Source organism: Xiphophorus hellerii, chromosome 3 (genome assembly GCF_003331165.1).
Source record: "Xiphophorus hellerii strain 12219 chromosome 3, Xiphophorus_hellerii-4.1, whole genome shotgun sequence".
In the NCBI taxonomy this organism is placed as follows: domain Eukaryota; kingdom Metazoa; phylum Chordata; class Actinopteri; order Cyprinodontiformes; family Poeciliidae; genus Xiphophorus; species Xiphophorus hellerii.
Genome location: NC_045674.1, coordinates 13,079,864 through 13,107,612, shown reverse-complemented (window position 1 = coordinate 13,107,612; position 27,749 = coordinate 13,079,864). Strand labels below are relative to the sequence as shown.

Below are 27,749 nucleotides of genomic sequence, written 5' to 3'. Positions count from 1 at the left end.
TTAACAAGGACGGGTTGTTTGGAAAGGTCACCGGAGTGGAATTCCTTCTCTTCTAAACAAATATGTCTGCATGACTGGTTTGCAAATCTAAAAAAGAACACAACTATTAGAAAATGAACCAAAGAAAAAAACACAGTAACCCCTTATTTCAACCGTTAAGCATGGTGGTGGAGTGGTGATGCTTTGGGCTTGTTTTGCAACTGCAGAACCTTGTTAGTTTGTGGTTGAATCGATGGTTTACTCCTACGATTGCCATCGTGTTTTAGGTTCGAATGTCGGATCAGTGCGTCTCGCAGATAAAGATTAGAGTCGGGTCGTCAGTAGGAAAACAGGAGAATGACTAAAACAAGACGAGTCGCTGTGTTTCAGAGTTCACTGTACAACTCAGCCTGACTGCAGTGCCATAACATAATTGAAACTCCAAATTTTTGAGGTTTTTCTGAATTTATTTTTTATTTTCTTTCATTCGTTTGTAAACTCCAGCATTAGAAACTGAACAGTAAATGATAAAAGGTGATTCCTTCTACGGGTCCCCATTACATCAAGGAGTTTTATAAACAAACGCTATTCCTGGTGCAGCGATTCACATATTTTTTTTTCTTTTATTTTCAACAAACATAATCCAACCATTCACTTGCTTTATGAAATATCATTTAACAGTTAATTTAAATTCAGTGGACTCCACTTCCTTAACAAAAAACATGCCTGCATAAATATGACACTAAGAAACCTTGCTCCCGCGTCGTCTATTTTTTCTTCACCGATCCCGTTTTCTTTTCAGACTTTGATTTTTTCGTATCTTTCTTTCCTTTCGACAGATTCTCGTAGACGTCGTCCTTGTTCCTGGGAAAACACAAAACCAAATGTTGATTTCTTGAGATGTTTGAAAGAGAGGAGCTGGAGAATGCCAACAAAACAAAACAGCAAACCATCCATGAAAAAAAAAAAATCTGCCGGCCAAGTACTGGGAGCCCCAACTGGGTCAGTGTGGGTGTAGTGTGTGTTTATAATTGGATAATTGAAACTTTGCTCACTTGTTTATGAATAACTAAGCTGCTCAGAGGTCACAAAACCCTTTTCAGTCAATTGAACAAACAAACATGGTGTCTGTTTGTTTAACAGACACCATGTTTAACAGACACCATGTTTAACAGACACCATGTTAAACAGACACCATGTTAAACAGACACCATGTTAAACAGACACCATGTTAGACAGACACCATGTTAAACAGACACCATGTTAGACAGACACCATGTTAAACAGACACCATGTTAGACAGACACCATGTTAAACAGACACCATGTTAAACAGACACCATGTTAAACAGACACCTTGCTGTACAAGATTATTTGTACAGTGAGGAATCTTGTTTGTCACCCATCAAGCCCCCATTTCACTTCGACTCATCAATAGATATAATCAATCTCTAAAAAATAAAAAAATAATTAAAAAATTTAAATGTTCCCAAAAATTTTTATAAACAATAATCTGTTTAAAGTTCTGGTTCCTACACTTTACTTAAAATCTGATAACTAATAACTGAATGTGTGGGGTTTTATCTGCATTTGTTTCGAATCTGAGTCCATAATGCATGAATGCCGATATAAAGAGGCCAGTTGTACAAACGTTTCTCTGCATCTTTGTATGAAATAACAGAAAAAAATTCAGACTTGTAAAATAATAATGATAAAAACATTCAGCAGCTTTTTTAACACCATTAGAGCTCTAAAAATGCAACCTATAGTAGATAATAAGACTGCTTATGTGTAGTTCTAGTCGAAGGTTTATATAAACTCCTGATGGGCATAAAAATTATATTAATTTTGGCCTTTAAATTGTTAGTTTAACCCATATTCTTTCTATGACGAAACTAATAGAGTATACAAGTTCAATTAGCTTTGTTAAAAACTGGGATCGCAAGTTTGAATTCATCAAAGATATTTTCGAAGTAAGGGGAAGTAAGTTGGACCGGTCGGGTCCTGGCTCTTTTAAATACGGTCAATAAATTTAGTTAAAGTCAGCGTTTTCTAGTTAGCCTGTCCTAATGATACTGAATATTAAATGACGTTCCTGTTGGTACTTAGACCCACATGTGTCCAAGTACCAACCATCCATCCCAAACCCTCTGATGCAATAAAATGTTCAGGAATGATCCAGAAGCATCGAGGCTTAATGAAAGCGTTCGCAGTAACACCTGTTTTATCTCACCCATAGACTAAACAGTCCAGATAAAGAAAAAAGGCCTTTCTCCAAAATCAACACTTTCAAGGTCAAATAAACTGTTTTCTTGAAGACATCTTTTATTCAGCGTTTTGGGTTTTTCTGGCTATTGTGGTAGTTTTAAATGACCTAAAGTTGGTGAAGTTATGGAAAAAACTATTTAACTTCCCCACAAATTAACAACAGTTTGCCTCTTGGCCAAATCTCCGTTAACTTGATAATGGTTAAATAATTAACAGTTTAATGTCCAAATCTTGATTCACTAAGATAAATTAAGTAGTATGTATGGAAACTTTTTTTTTATAAAAGTTACATACTGCAGCTTTAAAGGCCTAAGTTATGTATACAGAATATGATGTTAGCATCTGACCAGAACTGCAGAACAGGTAATAAAATCATCCTAAACCTTTGAAACTGTCAATTGCATTTATAATAATAATAATAATAATAATTTAATGATTCACATTAATGTTTCTATAACTGAAAATGACACATTTAAGCTAATTTAAGTTGGAAACCTTCTTTTGCACACAACAAAAACAGTTGGTCCTTCTTCTCTTGACATAAAAATGAAGCAACACAATAACCATTGAGTCATGTGTTTAAACACACTACTCATGCTCTAAAAACAAAAAAACTGGGCACAGAGGAGCAAGGGTGACTTGTCTAATGAAAAGCAGCATTATGAAGCGACAGCGCCGTGAGAAAGATCTGAATCCATTCAAGAATGACGGGCGTCAGAGTTTTAGCTCGATTGTAAACTGATGCAGATTGTTTTAACTTTGGTTCTCACAGTTCGCAGAGAAACAGCAGCTACAGGCAGGAGGAAGTAAAAGTACTGACTGCATGTTTTACCATAGCGAACAAAATTAGCACTGCCCCAGTTTCTGGATGAAGAATATCAACGGAAACAGTAACATTAGTGACTATGATGCATGTGCAGCAGCGTAATGGGTGGCTGTGTTAAAAATGAGGAGTTGTTAGAAGATAAAGACTGAAAAATCTTTTCCAGCAGCCGTTGTACAGCGCATGCAGCTGTTAAACCAGTTGACCAAATGTGCTGGAGCTCTGGTTTTGTTGGCAGATGATGGATGTTGATTGCGACTTAACTTAGTGCCAAATAACGAGTGAGTAGTTTTTTAAGAGCAGTTGAAATCATAATGCAAGTAAAAAAATCGTGCAAAATGTAAATTCTGAGTAATAAATCCCTTTAAGGTTTTAAAATGATTGTTTCTCCTTCTCTTATTACAAGCAGTGTGACTGGCACTGAAAACTGCTGCACTGTGGTTTTTAAAAAGAAGAAAAGATCATATCAAAGTCCAGCTGCAGGTCTCCCCTGCTGTTCCCCCACACAGTCTGCAGCTCAGCTCCTCCCACCAGCAGCAAACCTCTGTCACGTTTTTAAATAAAACGGCATGGCAGTGTGACATTTAGAGGACTGGTGTGAATGTTTTAAAGCCATTTGCTTCACTCACTTTGACACCTTCCTGCTGGCTGGCTGGTGTTTGAGCTGCAGATTTCCATACTCGGTCTCGGTTTCCTGAGGAAGAGACAAACATGGGTGTTTCACACACGTCTGTTACAGAATTAGTCAAACACAGAGAGGCCGCACCACGGCTTCTGAATCTGTGGTCGGTTGTTTTGTCTCAGTGGGTCGACGTTCAGCTCTTCTGATTGCGTATCGCTCTGCTGGCAGTGAACCAATCAGCTCACGTAGAGGATATCACTCTTCTATCCAGCTGTCTCACCTTTGAGGCGCTCTCTTTGGCCTTAGTGGTCTGTATGTACTCGGACACAGCCAGGTAGATGAATTTATACTGAGCCTCGGTCTGCACCATGCCAGAGCGCTGCTCTCGCACCATCTGTATGTATTTGGGGATGTCTATGTCGCAGTCCAGACCTGCAGTGAAATCAGGACGACAGTCAGGAAGACAGTGAGACAAAACAAATAAACAGAATCAAAGATTATTTCCACTGTTTTTCTTTTTTTTACCTAGAGTATCAATAGTCTCGAGGATCATATCAATCACCACGATGGTACCCGTCCGACCGATTCCAGCACTGCACAGATTTACAGAGAGAAAAAAAAATACTGAATGAAATGTGAAAGCAACTGAGGAGAAAATGAAAATCCATATTTTATCTGATAAGATGACAAGCTGTCAGAAATATCAGTCTGATAGATAACCTTTTAGCAGTAGCTGATATGAGCTTGAGGTAATAATCAAACTGGAATGCATGTAGGTGAATTTAGATTTATCTAAATGGTTCTCTCATCTTGTTAGAGTATTTTTAAAGTGTAAGTGTAAATGCGGAGTATTATACATCTATTCAGGGAAATACATTAGCTAAACATTTTTTCCAGACTGCAAAAGAACCTTGTGCTATGACTACCACTTGATTACAACAAATAAAGTTAGAGGTGTTTGGATATATCAATTAGTTAAAATGTTTTGATCAGGAGTCACTGATGAATATTTTAACAGATTAAACTCAGCATTTCAAGCCTAACGGTGTGTTCACACCAAATGCGTTGGTTGCATAAAAAACTCTTCTGATGCACTTTGAATCCAGACACTTGACATTTTGCTCTAGCCTACACCGCGTTTTGTTCATCAGGTTTACATTTAAAGTAAATGTGGAGGTGACTTTGACACAGCAGACGCCTCTGATGCGTCAAAATCGTTCTAGCCGTTGTTGTTCGTTGCCAGCCTGTTTGTCAGGTGCGTCGGATGTGTTGGAAGTGTCAAACGCTCCAAACTCTTCAAATTGTGCTGAAAGGCGCTAGTCACATGAAACGCGCCCTCAACTCGACCTCGACTCGCCTCCACTTAAGACTTTGAACGTTTACCAAAAGCGCCTGACGCTCAAAACGCGCTTGATGTGAACGCACCATAAGGTTTTAAGTTTTCCCAACTTTGGGGATCTCTGCGTTGCTCATTTTGTTGTTTTGCAGATCAACTTTTCAGCTGTGAGTAAGCCTACTGTAACATTTTTATGGTTTCTTTAGCTTTTCTGTACACAACACCTTTATCAATAAAATCTGCATGCTGTTGATTAAATGAATACAGTAAAGTTTCCCAGTAGCTGGACAGACGTCTCCTAATCTGGGATTTATATCTGCTGTGAATTTAAAGCAGAAAAACATGACTACCCTTTATTTATTCCAAGTCATAATGTTAATGCAAAATTCCCCAGAATTGCTGCATGTTTTCCTAATATTGTGCAGCCCTAATTCTAAGGCAATTCTTTCAATAAACACATTTTTTTCTGTGCTGCAAAACGAAACTGGACTCAAATCCTATAGAAAACAAACTCCAAGACCTATAGCCGTACCAATCGTAATCCTGTTCCTTTTAGTCTTAAAGTATTACCTGTTTGCGCAGGATTATGAAGCATGTGCTTTGCAACAGAACATGACGCCACGCTACACTTTATGGGTTTAGCCGGTGAGTACCTGCAGTGGATGATCATGGGGCCGGCCTCACGGTATTCAGCCTGTTTAGCGTTGACTTGTGTGAGGAAGCTGAGGACTCCGCCCGGCTGCTGGGGGACGCCGTGGTCCGGCCAGCTGAGGTACTGGTAGTGCCAAATGGGACGGGAGAGCTTGGGCTGGGAATAAAACAAAGAAGAAAGTCAGAATATATATAAAAAAAAACTAAAGATACATTCACATATATGTGCAGATGTTAAAGGTTTGAAAGTTGAAAGTTCATTCCTTCTGCTACTTTTACCATTACTAGTAGATTATCGTTGTTACTCTACCATCATTATTAACATCATTAGTTTTTTCATTTGTTATGTAACTTGGATTATGAAGTATATTATTTGGTGTACATTGGCAAAGAGTTGGTAAATATTCTGACGCTGTAGCTCTAGTTGTCATTATTACTGTTATTATTATGGGTCAGTAAATTTTCTTGTCAGTTTGTAATTATCTTGTTTTATATAATATAACTTATTTGTCGGTTCTTTAGGACATAGAAATTTAACAGGCATATGAACACCACAATATGCTTTTAATTATTGAGTTGGTAGGCGATATATTTAATTAAATTAGGATTGAACAAATGTTCACTTCTTCCTCCTCATTTTCAAACAGAAAAGTAGCGGTAATCTAATTATTTTGTTCTTGGTCATGTATGCACGTGTGTTGTACTCGTTACTTGCATGATTTGTTTTTACAAACCACTTTTAAAAAAATAAATACAAATACAAAATACCTGGTCCACAGGAGCAATATGCAAAAGTCGGACTTTGTAATCCGTAGCTTCCAACTCCGACTCGAAGGAAACCACGTAGGCGCCGACGTCCTTGGGTTCTTGACAATCAGGCCAGTACGGCACACATTTATTCTGCAAACATTAAAGAGAACAAACACGTTTATCAATGTTTTATTTGCTTTTTCCTGCACTTTAGAAGGTTGTCACAAAGATTTTATGACAATTATTATATTTTAGCACCTTTCTCTTTTTCACTCACAAAACTATTAACTACCCTAGAACTTTTTTCGGACTCAAACTTCAGTGTATTTTATTGGGATTTCAAATAGCAAACTATCACAAAGGGTTTAACTGTGAAATAGAAAAGAAATCACACTTGGATTTTTCTTACAAATAAAATCTGAAAAGTGTGGCATGCACTTTTGTTTAACCTCATTCTCCTAATTTTCAAGTCTACAGATTTTGATTCTGAATTTAATTTGTGCCCTGGTTGTATGTTTAGCGACTGTATTGTCCATCCATCCATTTTTCCCATCAACTCTGATCAACTACTCAGTTTCTGCTGAAGGAAAATAGCCACACAGCATGCTGCTGCCACTACCATGTTTCACTGTGGGATATTCAAGGTGATGTGGTGTTCCATGTGTTTGCTACGTTTTACAATATAAACATGTGAGGTCATCTCAAAGTAGCTTTGTTTATGCTGAGACTAAACTGCACAATGTTTAATAATGAAGTAGCTGGTGAAGCAGATTGATTGCACTGGATTTTATTCAGAGGCATCAGAGTAAAGGAGGTTTTCCCCCTTTATCATTTTGCCAGAAGAAAATGGCAAAATGTAGAAAATCCTAAGGAGTGTGATTACTGCTACAGAACACTGTATTCATGGTTTTCTCTCAGACACTCCATTAATATCTAAACTATAACAACGTTTATTTCTAATTAACCCTAATAATTCATGTTTATCAGTTCAAATGTTTTTAATGATGCCTAATGACAAGAATAGCATATTTTTTTAGGCTCTGATACCCACCCGGCCTTTCTCAACCTCTCGCGTCGTCATGACGATCACATGTGTTTTCTCTTGCCACACCATTTGCCAGAAGTCGTTCACAGTTGTTGCTAGGCAACCCTGGGTGGCGATGTAAACTTTCGGTCCTCCAGCCTCCCAGAGTTTGTCCTGCAAAGACGGATCAGAGAATCAACAACACAAACAACCCCAACGAGCCCGGTGCCGTTTGCCTTCGAGTCTGCAGGGACTTACTTTCACATAGTTGGCGTTTATGTAATCTGAGCCGAGAACGTCGGGATCGGCGTTCTGCAGGATGACTCTGGTGTCGTTGACTTGTGAGAGAAAACAAACGGAGTGAGGAAACGGCGTAATTGGTCACATTTAGCAGCAAGAATGCGTGGATCTTATTTACAGAATCAAACTCACATGGAAGAATGTTCTTGTATCTGTTTTTGCTCTTGTTCTCTGGTCTTTGACCTTCCTCTCTGCTCTTCTTCACCTTCGCCTCCATCTTCTGGAGAGCCTGTCAGCACAAGAAGACGACTGCTGAGTCACACAACCACGTTGCATATGAAAACTTAACATTAACCAGGTAAGATTTACACAAAAAAAGAAATACAACAAAGACGCATATTCTTATTTGACCAATTAAGACACAGATTTACATTAAAGCCACCAGATTTTAAGCCAGTGGAATAAAATGGGCGGGATGGAAGGGATTAACCTACATTCACTAATATGGATTATTTCTAGTTTATGCTGCTTCACAATTAGCCTGGGCAACATTTTACAATAAAGTATTTCTTTAAGTAAAATAAAATATTATTACAATAATAATAAAAGTATGTTAATATTTACAGGTTGTTTACATTAACATAAGGTATTATTTAATAAAAACAACAATAAATTTGTTATTCTTAATATTTTATAACACATTCAGCATGTTCACTAATTACTGCCATTATTTTCCCCCAAGTGAGAGTTATGGATGTTATTTCTACTACTACAATAATACAATACTGATATTTATGCAGTGACCTGAAGAGTACAGTAGTTTGCTAATTTTAGCATTATGTGTTTCTTAATTACGCTAAGTGATTTTAAACACATGTTCAAGGCAACGGATGAAGCATCCTTTGATAGTTGTCCAGGTTTGTAATATTTTATTTAGAAATAATAATATAACAATGTAAATAACAATATGAAATATATATGAAATATAAAAATGTAAAAACTCTAAACTTCTGCTTATAGTTGACTAAAACTATTTAAGAAAAATATGCGAGAAACTTGCAGTTTCTCACCAATAAAAACCAACATAAAATCTGACTTTTTAAAAATATATATACATTTTTTGTTAATCAAACTCTGTTACCAACTCTCATGCAGTGTCACATTTACCTGAATCGTCTAACAAACATATATTTTTGTTTAAATTACTCATTTCAGCTTAAATGTTGGTCTGATAAGGCCGAAATAATCCCGTGTCCCTTAGGTCTCTATTTGCGTTTCTTCAGCTTCTCCAGCATTTGAGGCAGATTTTTGTTTTTGGATGTTACAGAAAAAAAACTGTAACATCCATGATATGCAGTGTCAAAAAAAGAGGAAATTTAACAAGAAGAAGACAAAAGAAGAAGTGTGAGGCCAGAAACCTTACAGCAGACAAACAGCATCTGAAAGAGGTGATCTTATGAAACATTAAAAATTCCTGCAAACTTTTGACATGGGATCTGAACGATGATTTCTTTTTTCATCACTGTTCTGGCAAAAACTGCCCAGTTTTAGCCCTGAATGTTATTGCAGAAAAAAAACAAAGTCTTTGTGACAGGCTGCTAGGAACAAAGGTACCAAAACTAAAATTTAAGGCTTTTTGTTTAGTTGTTCTTGTTGTGAACTTGAGCTAAGGAGCTTAGCAACAAAAACCCAAGTCTAAAATAATCATAAAATGGGTGAAAAACCTGCCGGAAATACTTTCAGAGTGTAGAGAAAAATTCACCAGACACCTTGAAAGATTACAAAACTCTGAAGCAAAGGATGAAGAAATAAGAGGAAGCTGATATCATCTAAAATATAAAAGTCAAAAGATGCGACTGTGAAATGTGGCAGTTTACATCTAAACCTTATGTATCTTAATGAAGTCTTATTTGACTAATGTGTCTGAATGTTTCCTCCGTATCTAACTGACATGTGGTCGGTGAAACATTCTTATTCTAGTTTCCCAGTTGTGAACTCTTGTTGCTTTTCTCAGAGTTTATGCTTCATAAACTTAATTAGGTTTAAGTCTGGTAATGCTCGCAGGTCAGAATAGCCATGATTAATATGCAACAGCGAGTTCATTTGCTAAAAATACGTTCAGTTAAATCAGTTATAAAAAAGATGTCACTCATCTTACAAACCCTGCCGTTTATTCTGATCATAACTTGCTGACATCGTATGTCGACGTAAGCCCGTTAAGGTCGTAAAAGTGAAAAAAATGAGGCTAATTTTGTTTATTGCCCCCACAAAAGAGTCGCACACAATGTCTGCCCTAGTTTCTGCCCCGTAATAATGAAGTGAAAGTAGAAACGCTGATGGAAAGTTTCTGAAAAGGCGACCGGTGCTTATTTTAATTTGGCCCACTTCAGGATGTTCCCGTGTTCCACCCGTTAAAAAAACAACAAAAAAACAACAAATCGTTGATGCAAATATGACTAAGACCAGATTAATCTCACATCGAATTCTTCCCAGAAGCCAGCTTTGCTCTTTTCCCCTTCGCCCTCGAGCGGCTTGTCTGAGGTGAGGTCCAACTGCTTCACTCGGCTGTCGATGTCTGACGCGATCACCCTGGTGGAGAAATAGGGCTGCAGGAAGAAGAAAAAGGACACGAGATGAAAGACACGCCAATGAAAGCACCACACCACACCCCGTAAAGGCCAAATGCAAATGTGTGAGTTAATTTTTCCTATCTGTGCGGCCACGCTGTGAGCTGAGTTGCACACTCACTGCAGTTTCATAAATAAGTCAGACCTGTCTGAGATGGATCCAGTTTCCAGAAATCTCCTCGATGCCTTTGCGCTTGTAGAAATCCACCAGATCTGTCAGCGTGTCGAACAAGTCTGAGCCTCCGACCGTGTACCGGTCATTCTGCACAAATCACAAAGAATTGCACCAACATTAATGTGTACTTGATCAAACATTAAATAAATAAACCTCATAAAGATGAAGAAAAGATTCACAGAAAAGCCATACAATTAAAATATCAAATAATTAAAGTTAAATAAATTATGCAAGGAGTATTTTTGATCTACAGTCATAGAACTGTAAAACTTGACATAAATTTGACTCACTAACAACTACAGTTTTTACTTTTTCAAACTTTGTTGTATTTATTTAAAAAGTTAGTTAAGCTCAATTTCAGACACTTTAACACCTTCAAACTAGAGATTTCATCAATTATTACAGAAGGGTTTGAGGGTTTGAGTCAACTACTAAAAACTCAGATTTTATGCCAAACCTTGTTAAAAATGCAACATTTTCAAGAGAAATTAGTTGGTTGTAAATAAATAAAATAAATTCCTACTGATAGGGATCAGTACTGCCATTCCTCAATGCCTGCTATAGTTTTGTAGTTTAAGTTTTTTTAAACTTTGTTGTATTTAATGAAGATTTCATGCAAAAGAACAAAAAGTAGCATACAAGTAGTAAGTGGAGAGAATACATCATTGTAAACTTTTTTTTCACACACATAAAACTTTAAAAAATGCACCATGCATATTTATTAGGGCACAGTAACCCTAAATTAAGATCCAGTGCAGTCAAATGCCTTTAAAAGTTACACCAGTGATGTACACAACTGTTCTGTAAAGGCATAAAATAGCCAGTAATCTAAAAACAGCAAACCTACCAAGACATGGACACATGTATAAACATTTTTCAGTATCATCTATTTATTGTGTTTATTTATTGCTCTTACCAGGACCTTTATCAACAAGTTTTGAGTTTTTAATTAACACTTTGCCCTCTACCCAAATATTAATTGTTGGTGTGTTTTTGCTGCGACTTGCTGTAAAATGAATTGCCCATTGGGACAAAAATAATGATTTGAATCTGAATCTCATATAAATGGCTGCAGAGACCCGAAGCTCCGACAGGAGAATCTGGTCGTTACCACAAGCCATGCAGGGGACACAACAAACACATGGAAGAAAGTTCTGTGGTCAGAAGAGACCAAAACGGAACGTTCTGTCTGACATGCAAAAATGACATTGCGCATAATTAGCGCTGAAACGATTCCTCGAGTGATTCGAGTACCTCGATTATTAAAATTTCTCGAGTAAAATTTATCTGCCTCGAAGCTTCGTTAAATTATATTTTATTATTTAGCGCACCGTTTTCCGGCCGGGTTATTACTTGCATTGCGCTGCGCTCTCACTGCTGCCTAAGTTGTTGACGAAAGCTAAATGTTAAAAAAAAATTTATTTCATATCATCCCGGTCTCAACAAATGGGTGGAGGAGCTCATCGTGGCGACACACAACATATGAGTTTCTGTGTGTGATGAACAAAGGTGTGAAATCCTGTCGCTAACATGAACACAGAAGCTATAAATATCTGGGCAAGGTGAGAGTTCATCTATTAAATTGACTGAAGATGAATACAGCAACGAAAAGCTGAACTATAGACATTTTTAGTATTTGTGAGCCTGCCTCTTTATTATTAAATTGAATATAATTTCAGATTTTCGTACAACTTTTCTTCAAGTTAACTAAGAAAGTGAGCTATTATTGTTACAGGTTAATTTTCTAAACTACAGAAAAGTTAATGTTAGGGAAGCTCAACTGTAAAAAATTGGACTGATGTTGATATGCGATAGTAATACTGCTGTTATGTTAGATTTACCAATGTTTTAGTTTATCTTCTTTTTATCCGATTACTCGATTAATCGCAAGAATAATAATAAATAGATTGCACAATTACTAAAATATTCGTTTACAACAGCCCCACACATAACATGATGAAGCATAGTGGTGGCAGCATCATGTTGTGGGGACACTTTTCTTCAGCTGGTGTGAGTAGAAGTGGAAATGCATGGAGCTACATGAAGGGCCATTCTGGAAGAAAACCGGACTGGATCTAAACACACAGCTCTAGACAAACAGTGGGTAGTTTAAAAAGTAGCGATGGGCATCATTTATGATTTATTATGAAAAATGTCCTATCATGATAAGAATTTAGATTTAATGTCGTCATGATAAATTTCAGTCATTGATGGTAAATTAAAAAATATATGTCAGACATGTTTGCCATTTTTTCTATTCTTCCACAAGAGCAACAATTAATATCGGTAAATTCCACAATATGATTTATGCAATTACTGTGTGTAGTTTGGAAATGTAAATCACATTTTTAAAGTAAGAAGCATCCTGAGCAAACCGTTTCTAATAGAACTGTTTTTCAAGAACAATATTTGTGTTTGTGATGCTGTGACATGCAGTCACAGCCATGCAATTACCTCAAAAATAAATACTAAATAAATAATTATCGCTATCACAATAATAACACAAAATATCGCTATAAAACACTAAGTCAGTATCACCCACCTCTATTAGAAAGTAGCATTCTGAAGTATTAGACAGCCTAGTTAAAGTCCAGACTTAAATCTGATTGAGAATCTAAGGTGAAAATTTAGTTGAACTCTATTTTGAAAACAAAAATGTACACACATTTCAGTCTGCCGGAGTGAAAAGCTGGTTGAGGACAAATAGTCCAAAAAACAGCGGAATAAAAATGCACACCACACTTTTCAGGTAATTGTTAAAAAACATTATAAAACATTGCATCTTTTTCTTTCCACGACACGATTATGCACTACCTTGTGTTGGTGTGAAACAGAAAATCCAAATAAAACACGTTGAAGTTTGTGGCTATAGCATGAAAAACTGTGAAAAAGTTTTACAGGTCTGAATACTTTGGCAATTCCCTGTTAATGCATGTTGCCACGTTCATCTGTTGCTTTTAACAGAAGCAAACTCAGAGGATTAGAGCGCGATGAACCGGTGAAACTGCACCTGATCTGAGCTGCAAGCTTATTAAAAAACACCTTTAAGAGCCTTAAGAGATCTTTTCCCCCATAGCACTGCACAGGAACAATAGCTTCCATTTAAATAGGCTAAGTAGCAAATTCAGTGAACTTAAAATAAAAACGCAACAGCAGATGATGACTTAGGAAATGAGGAGAGTTTTATTTACAAACTCCTTCTCAATGACTAAACAGTAAACAGCTGCGTATGTAGAATTCAACACATAATGAGGCCAGGAAACGGTTCCCTTTTCTTGCCTTTTTAGAGAAAATTATTTTTAATACTTTAGCAGCCACAGAGAACAGATGGTCAACACCTGACAGTCGAATTAGGAACAAAAGTCTGTTATTGCATAAGACAGGGAAATGAAATTTTATTTTAGCCCTCACTGCACAACTCTGGGAATAACCCTCAGTGTTGTTGCACGATGTGAGTCGGTTCTACGCCCTCCTATTTCTGTTTAGTCACAGGAGAGGAAAAAAAAGACACACACCTGGCACATTATCTTGATGTGAGAGACCCTCTTCGATCCGTTTTTGGTTACTTCATCAGTCAGAACAGAGAGGACGAAGTCTCCGGGTTTGGACAGCGACTCTCTGACCAGGAAGGTGCCCGGCTCGTCTCGGGCGGTGAGCAGCTTCTCTGCATTTGAGCCGGACAGGTGACCATGGTACCACCTGAGGGGGAGGCAGAGGCACACTCATGATTCATATTTAAAATCTCTGCGGTAAATTAGACGTGTTTGTGGAAAAGTTTCACGGCCTCATCCTGAGAAGACAAAGGCTGCAGCAGCTCTGGTCAAGATGAGAAAACACCCGTGAATTTCACTGGCTTCAAAATTAATCATCTAAAAAAGTCAGCATTTTAACAAAGAAAGTTTAACTCTAACAAATTTTTTTTTTTTCTTCATTTTTTTCTCCGAAGAGTTTTTGCGGCGCTAGTGGCTCGTATTTTTGCAACAGTGGGCAGACAGGAAGGAGGGTGAGGAGATGGGGGAAGACATGAGGCAAAGGTCGCCGGGACCGGGAGTCGAACCCACGACGTCCGCGTCGAGGACTAAGGCCTCCAAACGTGGGGCGTGCTGTGGTGGCGCAGGGGGTTAGCACGCCCCAACTCTAACAACATTTTAAAAGTTAGAAACCAATTGCAAACTTCCACAAAGACAAACTGACTAATAAGCGCCTGAGGAAGTGAGTTTTAGGACATTACGTTTGTGATTACCCTCCCAGTAACCATGGTAACACATTTATTAAAACAACTTCCTGAAGGGAGTTGTTTGAATAAATTTGATCCTTCAGAATCTAAAGCTTTATAAAGACGGGGGTGGGTAGTACATTTATGTCAAAGAGGCATAAATATATGTCTCTTTGACCTTCAGAGGAAATCAACGAAGAACAATCCTTAATCAAAATGTGACCTGAAATCTTGCACCGCTAAACATAATTTTTTTTTGTACCAGAGTGAAATTTCTCAGAACAGCTTTATTTCCTCTGCTGCACCACAAGTCCACACTAACAAAATCTTACCGACACCATCTGAGACCTGACGTGGTATCTGAGTGTAAATTCTTTGCTCGGGTCCAAACTTACGGCTCCTGCATGGGGAACTTCTGCTCAGTGATGTTCTATGCTTATGTGAAGGCACATCTATTTTTATTTCCCAGCTTCTTTAGCTTTTTGTGAGCTTTTACTTTACCCAAGTGTTGATGTTCTTGTTCAGTGTTTAGAGAAAATAAAATTGTTTTAGGTTAAGCAAGTTTGCTTTACCTCAAAATAAATGTCAAGCAGGTTTGATGCAAACTGATAAAAATCTGTTCACCGTTTTGTACAACATTAAATGAATTTAATAAATGAATAATAAAACTGAAATTACGTTACAGTAATAAAGAAAGTTGTGAACTGATACTGATAACGTACCTAAAGTGTCTCTTTCTTTTTAAAAGAAACTGACTTTACCATCTGTTTTGCTTATTTTAGACACTCAGCACAAATAAAAAATGGTAAAGGAGAAATGTAAGAATGTAAATGTGAGGTTTTAGGTATTTTTGCACATGTTTTGCATTGGGATGTGCTTTAATTTAGCTTCATCTTAGCTTTCACAATGCTCTGCATGTTGTTTTGTGTGCTAGTTGTCAGATGTAAATTATTTTAGAACCTGGCAAAGGTTACATAATCCAGGAACACCCTGGAACTGATTGAGGGCGTACTGACTTTCAAGCTTAGCTGTGTTCTTTGAGGGCAGGATATTTCATCTGTTTCTTTTGCAGGCAAGGTAAACCACATTCTTTGTTTCACAAAGTCAGTTGTATAAATAACATTTCCACACGCTCAACAGTGAAATTACATTATATTTCTAGTTTCCTGAGAGGTTATGCAAGATAAATACTAAATACTAACAGGGTGAGACTGTAGACTGGACAGATTAGTGAAACACGCTCTGACTCCTGCATGTACTTTTATTCGGCAAACTTTCTGTGAGAACTGTTTTTGATTATTATTTTTTAGATTTGCTGCATGAGAAACCAACAAGTTGTCATTGTCCCGGCCTCCCACAGACTCACAGGTGAGAAAAAGTAGAGATTGTGACTCTTGTGCAAAGGTCAGCCATCGGTGCGTTCAAGGCTCTGCAGTGATGTGGGTCATTGCATTATGAACTGAGTACAACACTGTAAATCTGAAGCACTTGTAAACTCAATTAAGAAAAAGGAGCATCTGAATTAAAACAGCATGTGCTGCTGCTATAACCAGGTTGGATTTATTTTTGTCCACAACTGTGTCGTGTATTTTTGAGTGCATGAATGTACAAATGCAGCTTGAGTCTGACTTAATTTTAGGCACAGTTCTCGATTTCTTTTTCTAAACTTCCTGCATTGCGGTCGGAAAATTTCTGATGACAGATTTCGTGGCTGAACAGGACAGAGTATTTTTAGCCTGCCCCCTTTCGATATGTTACATCCACTAATGCCCCTCCCTTTATCTACCTTCTGCAGTAAATTAAGCTGCTTCTCGTTTTCTACTTAATTCTGTGCAAGCTTCAAGTTGGTTTTTCTTTGCTTTTTCTGCTTGGAAAATTCTTCCAGATGAAATAAGATTCAAGAACCGCAAGCAACGCTCCAAAAAAAGTCTTCTCATGCAGTTTAGCAGAAGTTACAAACTAGCCTGAAGCAGACCTCTTATTTTAGTGACCAAAGTCAAATCTTTCTTAATGAGTTCACATCTTTTTCTGGGAAATGATGTCAGGACAAGCGCACTGCAAGGTAATGTGAGGAGATGCACGCAGGCACACTGTTCTGAAACAACAGAGAGTTTGCGTTAGATGAGGAAGATAGCGAGTAAGCAAGAACATGATGGAGTGTGCAATAGAGGAAGGCAAGCAAGCGGGGTCTGGCCATTGCTTTCAAAAGTGTCAAAACTTAAAGTTTCCAACCGCAGAAACAAAAGGGAAGTTAGACAACTGTCAGAAAGAGACAGAGAAGGATGAGGAGGGGTGGGGCGGTTAGAGGGCACAGCTTCCAGCTCGAAGTTGATTCTCACAAAATGCAGCAGAAACTAGAGTCCTTCACTCGGACTAAGCTGGACATCAGCATGCTTCATCAGAGCAGCTCAGTGTTTCCAGCTGGACGGAAAACCTCCACCTCCAGCTGCAATGTCATCGATTTATGTGCATGCTGTGCAAAAATATTGGTGCGAACTTTAACTAAAAATGCATTAAAATTAACTCTCTAAAAGAGATCTTTGACCTCAAGGAGTTTTCTCCTGGTTGAATTAAGGTTGCAGAGCATTTCAATAAGGCGCCACGGCAGCAGGAAGAATTGTCTTTCATGCATGCAGACGTGAATTATCTATCATCTAGAGACTATATTTAGCAACAGGCGCTAATGAGAGTTTTTCCGATAATGAAAAAACGGAATAAATGGCACTACTTGACAATCTTATTGTATAACCCTGTTTCAGTTCAACTTAAGATGGGTCAACACTTTCAAACATCTCGGTTATTACAGATGGGTTTGAGTCAACTACTGAATTTCTTGATTTTATGCCAAACCTTGATAAAAATGCTCTATTTTCAAGACAAATTGGTTGGTTGAAGATAGACATCTAGCTTTAAATTCCTACTGTGGTTTTGCTAAAGAGTTGTAACACATTATTTCATCACTAAGAACTACAGTATTTAAGAAATAGCAAAGAACAAACTAATGTGCAAATTTAGGACGCCACCAAGGACTTTGATTGGAAAGTTTAGGGTCATAAACGCCCGGAAATAAAAAAACATAATTCAAGACTTTTTAATGTCTTGCAGAAACTGGTAAATTAATTCAAAAGCACAACAACACATAACCTGAATATGTTATAGCAAGTTAAATTAAAATATTATTGCTTTCTTTGGCTACTCAAATTCTTGTGAAATCTCCTGTTAAAGTGAAACAAAATGCATATATTTTCACAGCTCAGTCACAGTCCTTTTCAATAATGATGATTTTATCAAGGATTTCATCTTTAATCTGCCATATAAACTAAATACAGACAGAATAAACTAAAAACTTAATGTACAATTTAAAAATTATTTAACCAAATCAACCAAAGAAAGACTTTGGTGTATATTTAAAAAAAGAAATATGTTTTCACAATTTGCTTTGTTCAATTTAAATATAAAACTGCAAGCTAAAGAAAATCACTAAAGTTAATTTCAGAAAACAGCTTCCTAGGAAAACTGGCCTTAGCACTGCAGCAACTGCAGCATTTTGCAGCATGCTTAAAATAATAACATATTTTTGTAACAGCAACATTTTAAAGACAATTTATTGCAACTTTTATTGTTGGGATGATGATATTTCCTATCACTCGTAATAACTATGGCAATACTTAAAATAAAAAAACAAATAGAAGCTTGTGGGCGGTAAGCAAACGAAGAAATAAATTTCTGTCTCATTGTAACTTCCTTTGCTCATAATTCCCATTGTTCTGTAGATTAATTGTATGCAAAATGTATAAAAAGGTAGATAAAATACAATTAATTCAATGTATCAATAAAAAATAGTAAAGAATTTCACCTGTAAGACATTAGTGCCCTAGTTATTTAGAATAACTAACTAATATTTTAGCTGCAATTTAACCTAAAAACAGAAAGATTCCTGCTTTCTGGAACAAATTAGATGCACTAGTTTCTTCATTTGCATTTCCTTGAGCTGCTCCAACCAGTTCTGACTCAAAAATGTATTTTGTTTATTGTCACTTAAGACTAATATTTCACCATCAGCGACGAAGTTTTCACAAAGGAACTAAAACTAGAACCCAAAAATTAAAACTCAGATTTATGACAATTTTTTTTCTTCTTTTTTTTCACGTGTTTGTTTGTCACGTCAAACAAAGACGTCACAAAGATGATCACATTTCCCAAAAACGCAATAACCGACAGACAAGTTTCCTCAACTGGTCGCGAAATCAAGTTTGTGATTCGTCCTGAGGTGAAAAAATGAAGCCAGATGTACAGTAGCTGTCAAAATGTCAAATTTATATTTAGATTTAAGATGGATGCATTTTATTAATCCTGAGGGATTTTTCTTTTAGTAGAAACCTTTAAAATGTCATTAAAGTTAGCAGAAATGCAAGAAAATATGAAAAAGTGGATCTACATACATCTAACAAGTTCTTACTGAAAATCTTTTTTGAAAATCCTGCACAAAAATATAACTAAATCGTGTGGAACTGAAAATAGAAAAACAAGATGTTGAGCAAATGTAGATATTTTGGAGGAATAAACACCCAAGATTTAATTTTTTAATTTGTTTTAGAATTTAAAAGATAATACATAATTCTGACGGTCTTAAAAAAAGTGATTCCTGCTGTAGGACAGCATGAAAAAATAAATTCAGATCTAATTTAGACTTTGAAAGAACTTCTCAGATCAAATCTTTTCCATCTATTTCACAGGAGCGAAAAAGCAGATAAAACAAGTACAGATAAAACGATGCACTTGTTTTGAAATACAAGTACATCTTTATAAATTAGAATATCATTGAAAATACATTTATTTACGTATTTCTGTTATAATAAACTCATATATAGATAAATATGCCTCACACACAGTGAGATTTAAAGTGTGTATTTGATGATTATGGTTTAGAGTTAATGAAAATGTAATTAGAAAATGACATCAGAACAATAAACAAAAAGGATTTTTATCAGAGATTTTATGTTCTCGCCAATTGTGGGAAAGTTAGTGGAAGGAAAAAATGAGGTAGAAAAAAGTGCATGGAGGATTACAATGGATGTTTCCAGAAGATGAGCTACGTCACATTACTAAAGACATCAGGAACGTTTTATCTGGGCTGCAGAGATAAATAACTGGCCTGCTGTTCAGAGGTCCAAAGACCTGCTTTCAGATGAAACTTTAGTTTGAATTTCATGTCTGGAAGTGAAGAGGAGTGGCAAATGTTTCTAGAATTTAAGTTTTCACAGTCAGAGATGATTTGGGTTGCTATGTCATCCGCTGGTTCTAGTCCAGTGTGGTTTCTGAGGTTCACAGTCGACATCTACCAGGAAATTTCAGAGCACTTTGTACTTCCTTCTGCTAAAAGGTTTTATGGAGATCTGATTTCATTTCCCAGCAGGACCTGCCCACGCCGCCAACGGTACCAAAAACTGACCCGACTGCGACCAAACCGATAATCTGTGATTCAAGAGAGAAAGGAGAGGTACCAGAACAATAATCCAGATTATTAAAGAAACCTGGGCTGATCGTCTCCATGGTGCGCTGCACTGATGCAGTAATTCATGCCAAAATTTCAAATGAAAAATTTTATTTTTATTTAAAAAGTTTCAGTAAATTACATTTTTTTTAAGAGCAGCAGCCCATAACCAACAACATTAACAGATAAAAACACTTTAAATAAATCAATCTGCGTTCAATTTTGAATTGAGTTTATGAAATAATCTATTTTTTTGATAACATTCAAATTTATTGAGTTGCACCTGTTGCAATAAGCAATAAATCAATTAATCGCATTGATAAATCAAAATGAACTCAATAATTTACCCTGGCATGATTTGTAATTTTCTCTTTTTCTACTAAAAACTGGTTGATAAAAAGTCTTCAGTTTGGTCAATTATCCCTTTTTCTGAATGACTATTTTGTTTAAAGACACTTAATAATTCATTTTATTTGTTGTTGTGTTTATTTATTTAAAACATCTTCCAGTTCCAGTGTTAAATATTGATTAGATTTAAAATTTCATTGATCTTTGAGAATGTGTTCTTGCTTTATTATTATGCCTTTACCATTACATTACTTAAAAATTAAAAACAACAATATTATCGCTTATCACAATAACTTCTGCGTCAATTTATCGTCCAGCTAAACTTGTTACCATGACGCGTTTTATCTCGTTTCTTCTAATCCAGAAAACAGAACCAGATGTAGGAATAAATGCGCTGCAGCTCTTAAAGGTGGGCGTATTATTACTGACTCACACTGTGATCAACAAAGATGCTGCAACACCTCAAATTTCCTTAAATGAGAGCTTATGCCCCGGAGGAAAAAACTGAATGAACATTAAAGAAACAGACAAATGACGCTTTTTGCTCTTGCAACATAACGGCTGCTGGAGGAAATGTAGCTGGTCACAGCGAACTATTTTTAGCCCAACCACCTAACCAAATGTCGTCTCAGCTAACCTGAAAGTGAAGGTGGAGACCCCACCAAAAAGGCCGACAGACAAAATGAGTCAAACACCGACTCCTGCTGCAGGCGCTGGACATCACGGACACCACCGGACCAATTTTACTGAGCCGCAACCACAAGATTTACATTCTTTGCCCCATTTCAGCTCCTAAAAATCCTCTAACAACAACGTTCGACTGCTCTGAATAAAAAATATTAAACGTTTTGCACAGTAACTCATTGTTGTTTTTGAAAAAAGTACGACATATGAAGCCAGCTGTGCTTAAAAACACACTACAAAAGTTCAGAACAGTCAGGAAATGCTGCATTTATGACCAAACTTATCAAATATGTTCAAAAGGAAGATGAGATCAGAGATGCACTAATTCAATATTAATATCTGTATCGGTCCCGATATTGAAAAATATTCTAAATCGGATATCAATGACATCCATAACGGCAGATCTACTCAAAGTTATCACAAAAATTGTAATTCAGTACATTTAAATCTGTGTTTAAAAAGGGAAATGCTTTAAGTCAGTTTAGCTGTACTTAAAGCTACTGAGAGACATTATGTTTGGTGTTTATTTTACATTATATTTAGAATTCATCATTTCACTTTCTGAGCCATTTTAAAGATTTACTGCAGTTTATTTTTAACATGTTTGACCAAACTAGCCAATATTTAGAACATTTTGTTTTTGTCAGTTTCAGTTTCTTTATTATTTATTTTACTTTGGCTGTTTTACTCCTAAATGCACTGACAAATAATTTTTTTTCCCCATGTTTGACCAAGCTAGAAAAGTTACTGGTGTGTTTCAGTGTGCTGTACTGGTGCAGAGTTATCAAATAAAAATGTAATTCAGTAATTCAACAATGTTTTTTCTGTATTGTATTGGTATCAGCTGACAATAAACCTCAGATATCGGTATTGGTATTGGAAGTGAAAAAGGCAGATTGGTGCATCCCTAGATGAGATCCATGAATGAACAATTCCCATACAGAATTATACCTTGTGAAAGCTTATTTTTATGATTATATATATGGAAATGAATAACCAACGGTTGGTCAGACCTTTCTGTGGTCGGGTCGGAGCAGTTCACAGGATATTTGAGCTCGATGATCGTCCCGTCTTTGTCCTGAAGGATGCCGTTCTCTGCAGTGTAATACTCCACCAGCTCCGACAGGGTGGCGAACTTCTCCCCTCCGTACAGGTCGTAGTAGTCTCCTGTGTTTTGGATGCGGATGTGGGTGACCTGTTCACTCACCCTGAAGAAAGAAAACCAGTCAAAAAACAAAATGCCTAGAGGAAAGGAAAGTGAGAAAGGTTTTCCAGCTCACCAGGCATTTTTCACATCAGATAAAACTGGATTAATATGTTTAAGTGGTAAAAGCTGATTGTCAAGACACTTCACAAAATTGCAAAAACACAAAATTTGACCAAATATTTGGTCTAGTTTCTACTGCAAACATCTTAGTTCACCTGAAATAAGACAAAACTAGCTTACAAGTAGATTTTCACAAAATATAGGAGATTACTTTAAGTGAATGATTCCTTAATATTGATTAAAACGCAATAGTTCTACTGGAAGATTATTTCACTTTTAAAAATACATCTCCCCATGTTATAAGTATATATATATAACTCATTATATTTTTAAGATGCAGTTAATTCCAATTTATCATCTAGTTACAATCAGTTATCAATTTTATTGATCTGTAATACCAATTGGTGAAAATGTATGTTAGGAATCCAAATAAGCAGCATTTTCCCACTAACTTTGCAGAAATCATTGGGTTAAATATTCATCCTGCCAACAGGTTTTCCACTTTAAAATGCAAAGTGTGAATGTATTTCTAGATGTGGTCATTTATTTCATCTCATAGTCTCCTCAATATGCAAAAAAGTCCCAAATAATTAAACCTATACAACGTTGTTACTGAATGGCCCAGCTTATTCCTGGCGCCTCTAGGAAGCCTCCAACAACCTTTCTAAGGTGAAATGTGTCTGAAGCAGCGAAAGGCGCATTAATGAATCCCCTGTTAAGACGGAAAACCTCTAAAACAGAGGATGTTTTTACGATCAGTGAAACCTAGCTGAGTCTAAAGGGCAAAGGTTTCACAACGTCTGATATGCAGTCAGCAGATTTATCAGTAATAGTTTTCCCTTTTAGTAACCTGTAGCGCAAAGAATTTTATTTTTAGCCTTTCTCTGGCACATGACGTCCACACAGTCATTAAATATTTCCACCTTTGTTGCATTCAGGGACATTTACAGTCTACAGAGGAAATTAGGAAGTAAATTAAGCCGCTGCGAACGTAAAGTCAGGATCCACAGGAGAGCGGCGGAGCTCCATAAGTCCAGTTATTACCTGACGGACAGGGAGAAATCGCCGACATTTTTCTTGCTGGGTCGAGCCAGAAAGCTGCCATGGATGCCTCGAGACTTCAGGATCTCCTCGGCCTGCAGACCAGTGATGTCTCTGTGGAACCACCTGCATCACATGCAGTGAAGCAGAGACAGAAAGTAAAAAAAAAAAAAGAAAAGAGTATTTGTCTCTGATAAGAACGAAGAGGTTCACCTTTAAACAACCATGACTCTCAGCGCTATTATACCACAAGACAGAGATTAAATAACATGAACGGCTACGTCGCTTTTTGAACATGAACTAAAACTAAAAATAAAAACAATGCTTTGAATAGACTAAGTTATTATAATCACATTTTGTGTTTTGCTATTTTGCTCTTCATTCAGCATCAACTCCAACAGAAACATCCTCATTGTAGAGAAAATGTTTTATTCTTTCTGCCAATTCTGAATCAGAAATACTTTTGATTATGAAACATTTTCAACATGCAAATTACATTAGCAGCTTCACTGAATTATGTTATGAAAGATTAAGTTACGGCTATTGGCTAGTCCTCACATCTCGCACCCGTAACCCAGAACTCTGGGCTGAGCTCAGAGACATGCAAAATGCAGCATAAAAATATGTTGTTGTTTTAATCAAAAACTTCATTTAAAGTGTTTGTGATTTGAATGAAAATCAACCGGGTCGCCGACTTAATTTTGGGTCAGGTAACATTTTAACTAACTACCGTTTGCCTGTTTTGCTCACTTTTTAAAGAGATATTGTTTCCTGAAATTTTTTTATTTTTTTTACTTAATGCATCATATAATCCAGTTTTATTCTGCGATTAACAGCAACATTAAAGCACAGATTATACAATTTAAACTTTAAAATGGTCTTTTACACAGAAACAAGAGATTCAAAGAGCTTGAATCTTGAGTATACACAAACAGATTTTAAACTTTAAAGCTTCCTTTTTGTCTAAAGCAGAGACGGTTTCGCACACAAGGCTTGAGAAATCACATGATAGAGGAACAGAGCAGAGTCGGTGAACGTCTGGCGAAAGACAAGAGAAGGAGGAATGGAAACAGAGAAGTTGTCATCAAGCAAACACAAAAGAGACACGACCAGAGATGACTAACGGAGCGTTACAGAGTCCGGCACAGGCTTTGACTCACCGAACCATGTTGTCTCCTCACTTTTTCTGGGACGAGAGAGAACAAGAGTCACTTGTACCTGTGCAACACGTGCAAACTCAAAAGCACAAGCCTTTTCTCTTCCTTTAAGATCCTTAATCTCACAAAAACACGAATAAAGACTAACTTTTTAGCTACTTCCTCTCTCTTTGTGCACTCTAACACATGATGAGTTCTCTCTTTCTTGCACGTCTGCTCTCAGACACTAACCAGACGATTGACACGAACGTCTTTCCATCTAACATCAGAACTATCGCATCCATCTCTCACTTTATTGCATCACATTCACAAAACACTAATAAATGTTCCTCCTCTCAGCACCTTCCTGCAGTCTGACCTCTTCCTACCTCGACCCAGCGCCAGCCAAAAAGCAGGTAAACACTTACTCTTCTCAGCTGCTCCTGAAAACAACTGTCACTCGCCGGGACGTTCACACAGTATACGTCTGTCTCTTCCCCCTTCTGCGTCGTTCGCTCTCTTCCTTCCTTTTTACGTCTCCTTTCACAAAATAGTGAAAGCAAGACAGGAACAAAAATAGCTGACAGGCCGGAATTCCTCCAGCAGATAGAGACGCAGCTTTTTTCTTTTTTTCTTCTTCTCGCTCTTGTTTCTTCGTGTTTCTTAATGACGACCACAACGAGACCTCATCGAATCTGAGAGCAGAGAAGCTTTCGGCTCCATCACTGGAGTTTCCTGTGCAGATCCATTCACTGGTGGATCCACCAGCTACTCCATCGTGCTTCACAGAAGTTCAGATATGAAAAAGCTCTGACGTGGTCCGCGCTTCTTTGTGTCTCAATCTTCCCACCTGCCTGCCACTGCTGCCGTTTTTCCTTTACTTCCAGGTGTGTATGACTGTGTGTGCATGTAACACACAAAGGTCAGAGTCACTGAGCACTTCCTCATTTGCGCTCTGACCTTCCCCCCCTCTGCAAAGTGCGCCTGTGTGGGTGTGTTTGAGCTGCTGAAGTATTTGCAGTAGTAAACATTTCATCAAAATTAGACATTTTGTAAAGGATTAAAGAAAGGCTTCCTCCTAAAGCATCACAAACAAACAGTCTGAATTTAATCCACTAATTGTTTCCATCCACATGAACGTTGAACCAGTTCCTCAGAGCCAACTTTAGGGCTTTCAGAGAGAAATTGTGGAGGAAAACACATAAAGCACAGAGCGCTCCTCCCTGCCCCCAACGTGCGCTAGCACATTTTAGCACACATGCAGCCCTGCAGGTGTCGTCGTGGTTAACGCCGACTGCTTGCATTTTATTCCTCTCATTTCACTGTAGTGCTCTGCAACAGTTATATTGCTGCTCTGACTTTCTGTCCCTCCTCCAAACACACACACACACACCCACACACACACACACACGTGCAGCGCTCATTCTGGTTGAGTTGTCGCAGCCGCAGAGTGACAACAACGATGTTTCCCCCGATTGTTTGGTCAATGCTCTGAGCGTTGCAACACATGAAGCTGCTGCAGAGCACCAGGCTGTTGCCGCCTGCAGGAGTTTAATGCAGGTTTGCTTCTAATGCTCACAGTGATTACACAACTTCTGTGCATGAAGCCGTTGAGTTATGTTCCTCGTTAGTGTATTAGCTGGTTAAACCCGTCGACGATCCCTATCTGAGTACATCTATCACCAAAAATGCACGTAAACATTTGACCATTTACTGGTAAAGATGAGCAAAAAGATTTAAAAGTTTTATCAAAGCTGTATAGTCTGACTTTTATCATCTATAAATTCAAACAGAAATGTTTGGACATTTATTCAGTAGGGGAAAAATACCTAATAAATTGATTTTTTTTTATTTTATCGGAGTTACAATAGTTTGTAATAATCAAATATTTTCAATAAAATAAACGCAACTGAGGGACTTCAGCAGTTTTACAGGGTAAAATGTTTCTATTTAATTTATTTTAATCACTTTACTTTCTAAAGTCACATTTTCAGAAAGTCCTCAGTTCTTTATACCCATTTTAAAATACAAAAAGTCACTATAAATATATGGAAAATATTTTATGAGCATTTTAAGTTTAAAAACCAGAAACAGCAAGGAAGGAAGAAAGGAACAAATGATGGGAGGAAAGAGGGGAGGAAAGGAAAGAAGGAAGGAAGGAGAGAGGGATGGGACAAAGGATGGGAGGACGGAAGGATAGGAGAAAGGACAGATAGGAGGAAAAAAGAAGGAGGGAAGGAAGGAAAGAGAGATGAAAAGAAAAAATGACAAGCAAGTAAGGAAGGAAGCAAGGAAGGAATAAGAGAGGAAGGAGAGATCAGAGGGAAAAAGGACATAATGAAGGAATTTGCTGTGAAGTTCAGATGAAAAAGTTTCTCAGAGAACCAAAGGATACATCCTGGAGAAGGAAAGAAGGAAGGAAGGATGGATACAAGGAAGAACGGTAGAAGGAAACTTAAAAACACAAAAGGAAAGAAGGAACGAACAATCTAGAAAATATCTGAAAAATTTACTTTAGTTTAAATTTGACTGCCTTCTCACCCAAAGTGAAACAATTTTACATCAATTTCTCAGAGATTTTTTATTATCATCTTTGATCAAACGTAAAGCTGTTCAACCGTCAACGTGTCGGTGTGATTTCATGTTTTAGATCCTTTTATCTTTTACTTTAAAACCAAAAACTCAAACTCAAAATAAGATGAGTAAATTTTAAAAAAGCAAACTATAATATAAATGGTTTTACATTTTTTCTCGTCTAATGAAATAACTTTTTACCGGCGTTCAATCAATAAGTCACACCTTTCTGAGACAATTTCCCAACAAACCGCCAGATTCAACAACAGAAAGAAAGAAAAGCAGCAAAGTGGAAAAGAAGTGAAAGCAGGAGAAAAATTCACAGCATCTTGTTGGAAATAAAAGCAATGCTTTCAGGTAAAACGTAAAACTCACCCACAAGACATTGTTGGGGCTCCTGTCGGTGTCTGCGCAGCGTTGGGTTTGTCCTGATCAGGAAGTTACTGCTATAAATCCAGGATGGAGTGAAAACTGTCACGGTTTTTTCCATTCACA

The 27,749-nt window shown here is 37.1% G+C and overlaps 1 protein-coding gene across 3 annotated transcripts; it reads right to left on the bottom strand.

The window, feature by feature from the left end:
• Positions 1-425: 425 nt before the first annotated feature.
• Positions 426-27,744, bottom strand: ptpn6 (protein tyrosine phosphatase non-receptor type 6). Of its 3 annotated transcripts, none has more exons than XM_032559354.1 (16): positions 25,105-25,602; positions 24,705-24,730; positions 23,548-23,670; positions 22,250-22,444; positions 14,010-14,193; positions 10,465-10,581; positions 10,170-10,298; positions 7,885-7,981; positions 7,711-7,790; positions 7,480-7,626; positions 6,447-6,578; positions 5,681-5,835; positions 4,217-4,284; positions 3,972-4,123; positions 3,699-3,763; positions 426-843 (listed from the first exon to the last, which is right to left on the bottom strand). In XM_032559354.1, exons 2-16 carry the CDS (start codon positions 24,710-24,712, stop codon positions 747-749), a joined length of 1,749 nt encoding a protein of 582 aa, XP_032415245.1. In that variant the 5' UTR covers positions 24,713-24,730; positions 25,105-25,602; the 3' UTR covers positions 426-746. The 3 variants fall into 3 exon arrangements, with proteins under 3 accessions (XP_032415245.1, XP_032415244.1, XP_032415243.1); XM_032559353.1 differs by having other exon boundaries at positions 25,109-25,602; XM_032559352.1 differs by lacking the exons at positions 24,705-24,730; positions 25,105-25,602 and adding an exon at positions 27,630-27,744.
• Between the last annotated feature and the right edge of the window lie 5 nt (positions 27,745-27,749).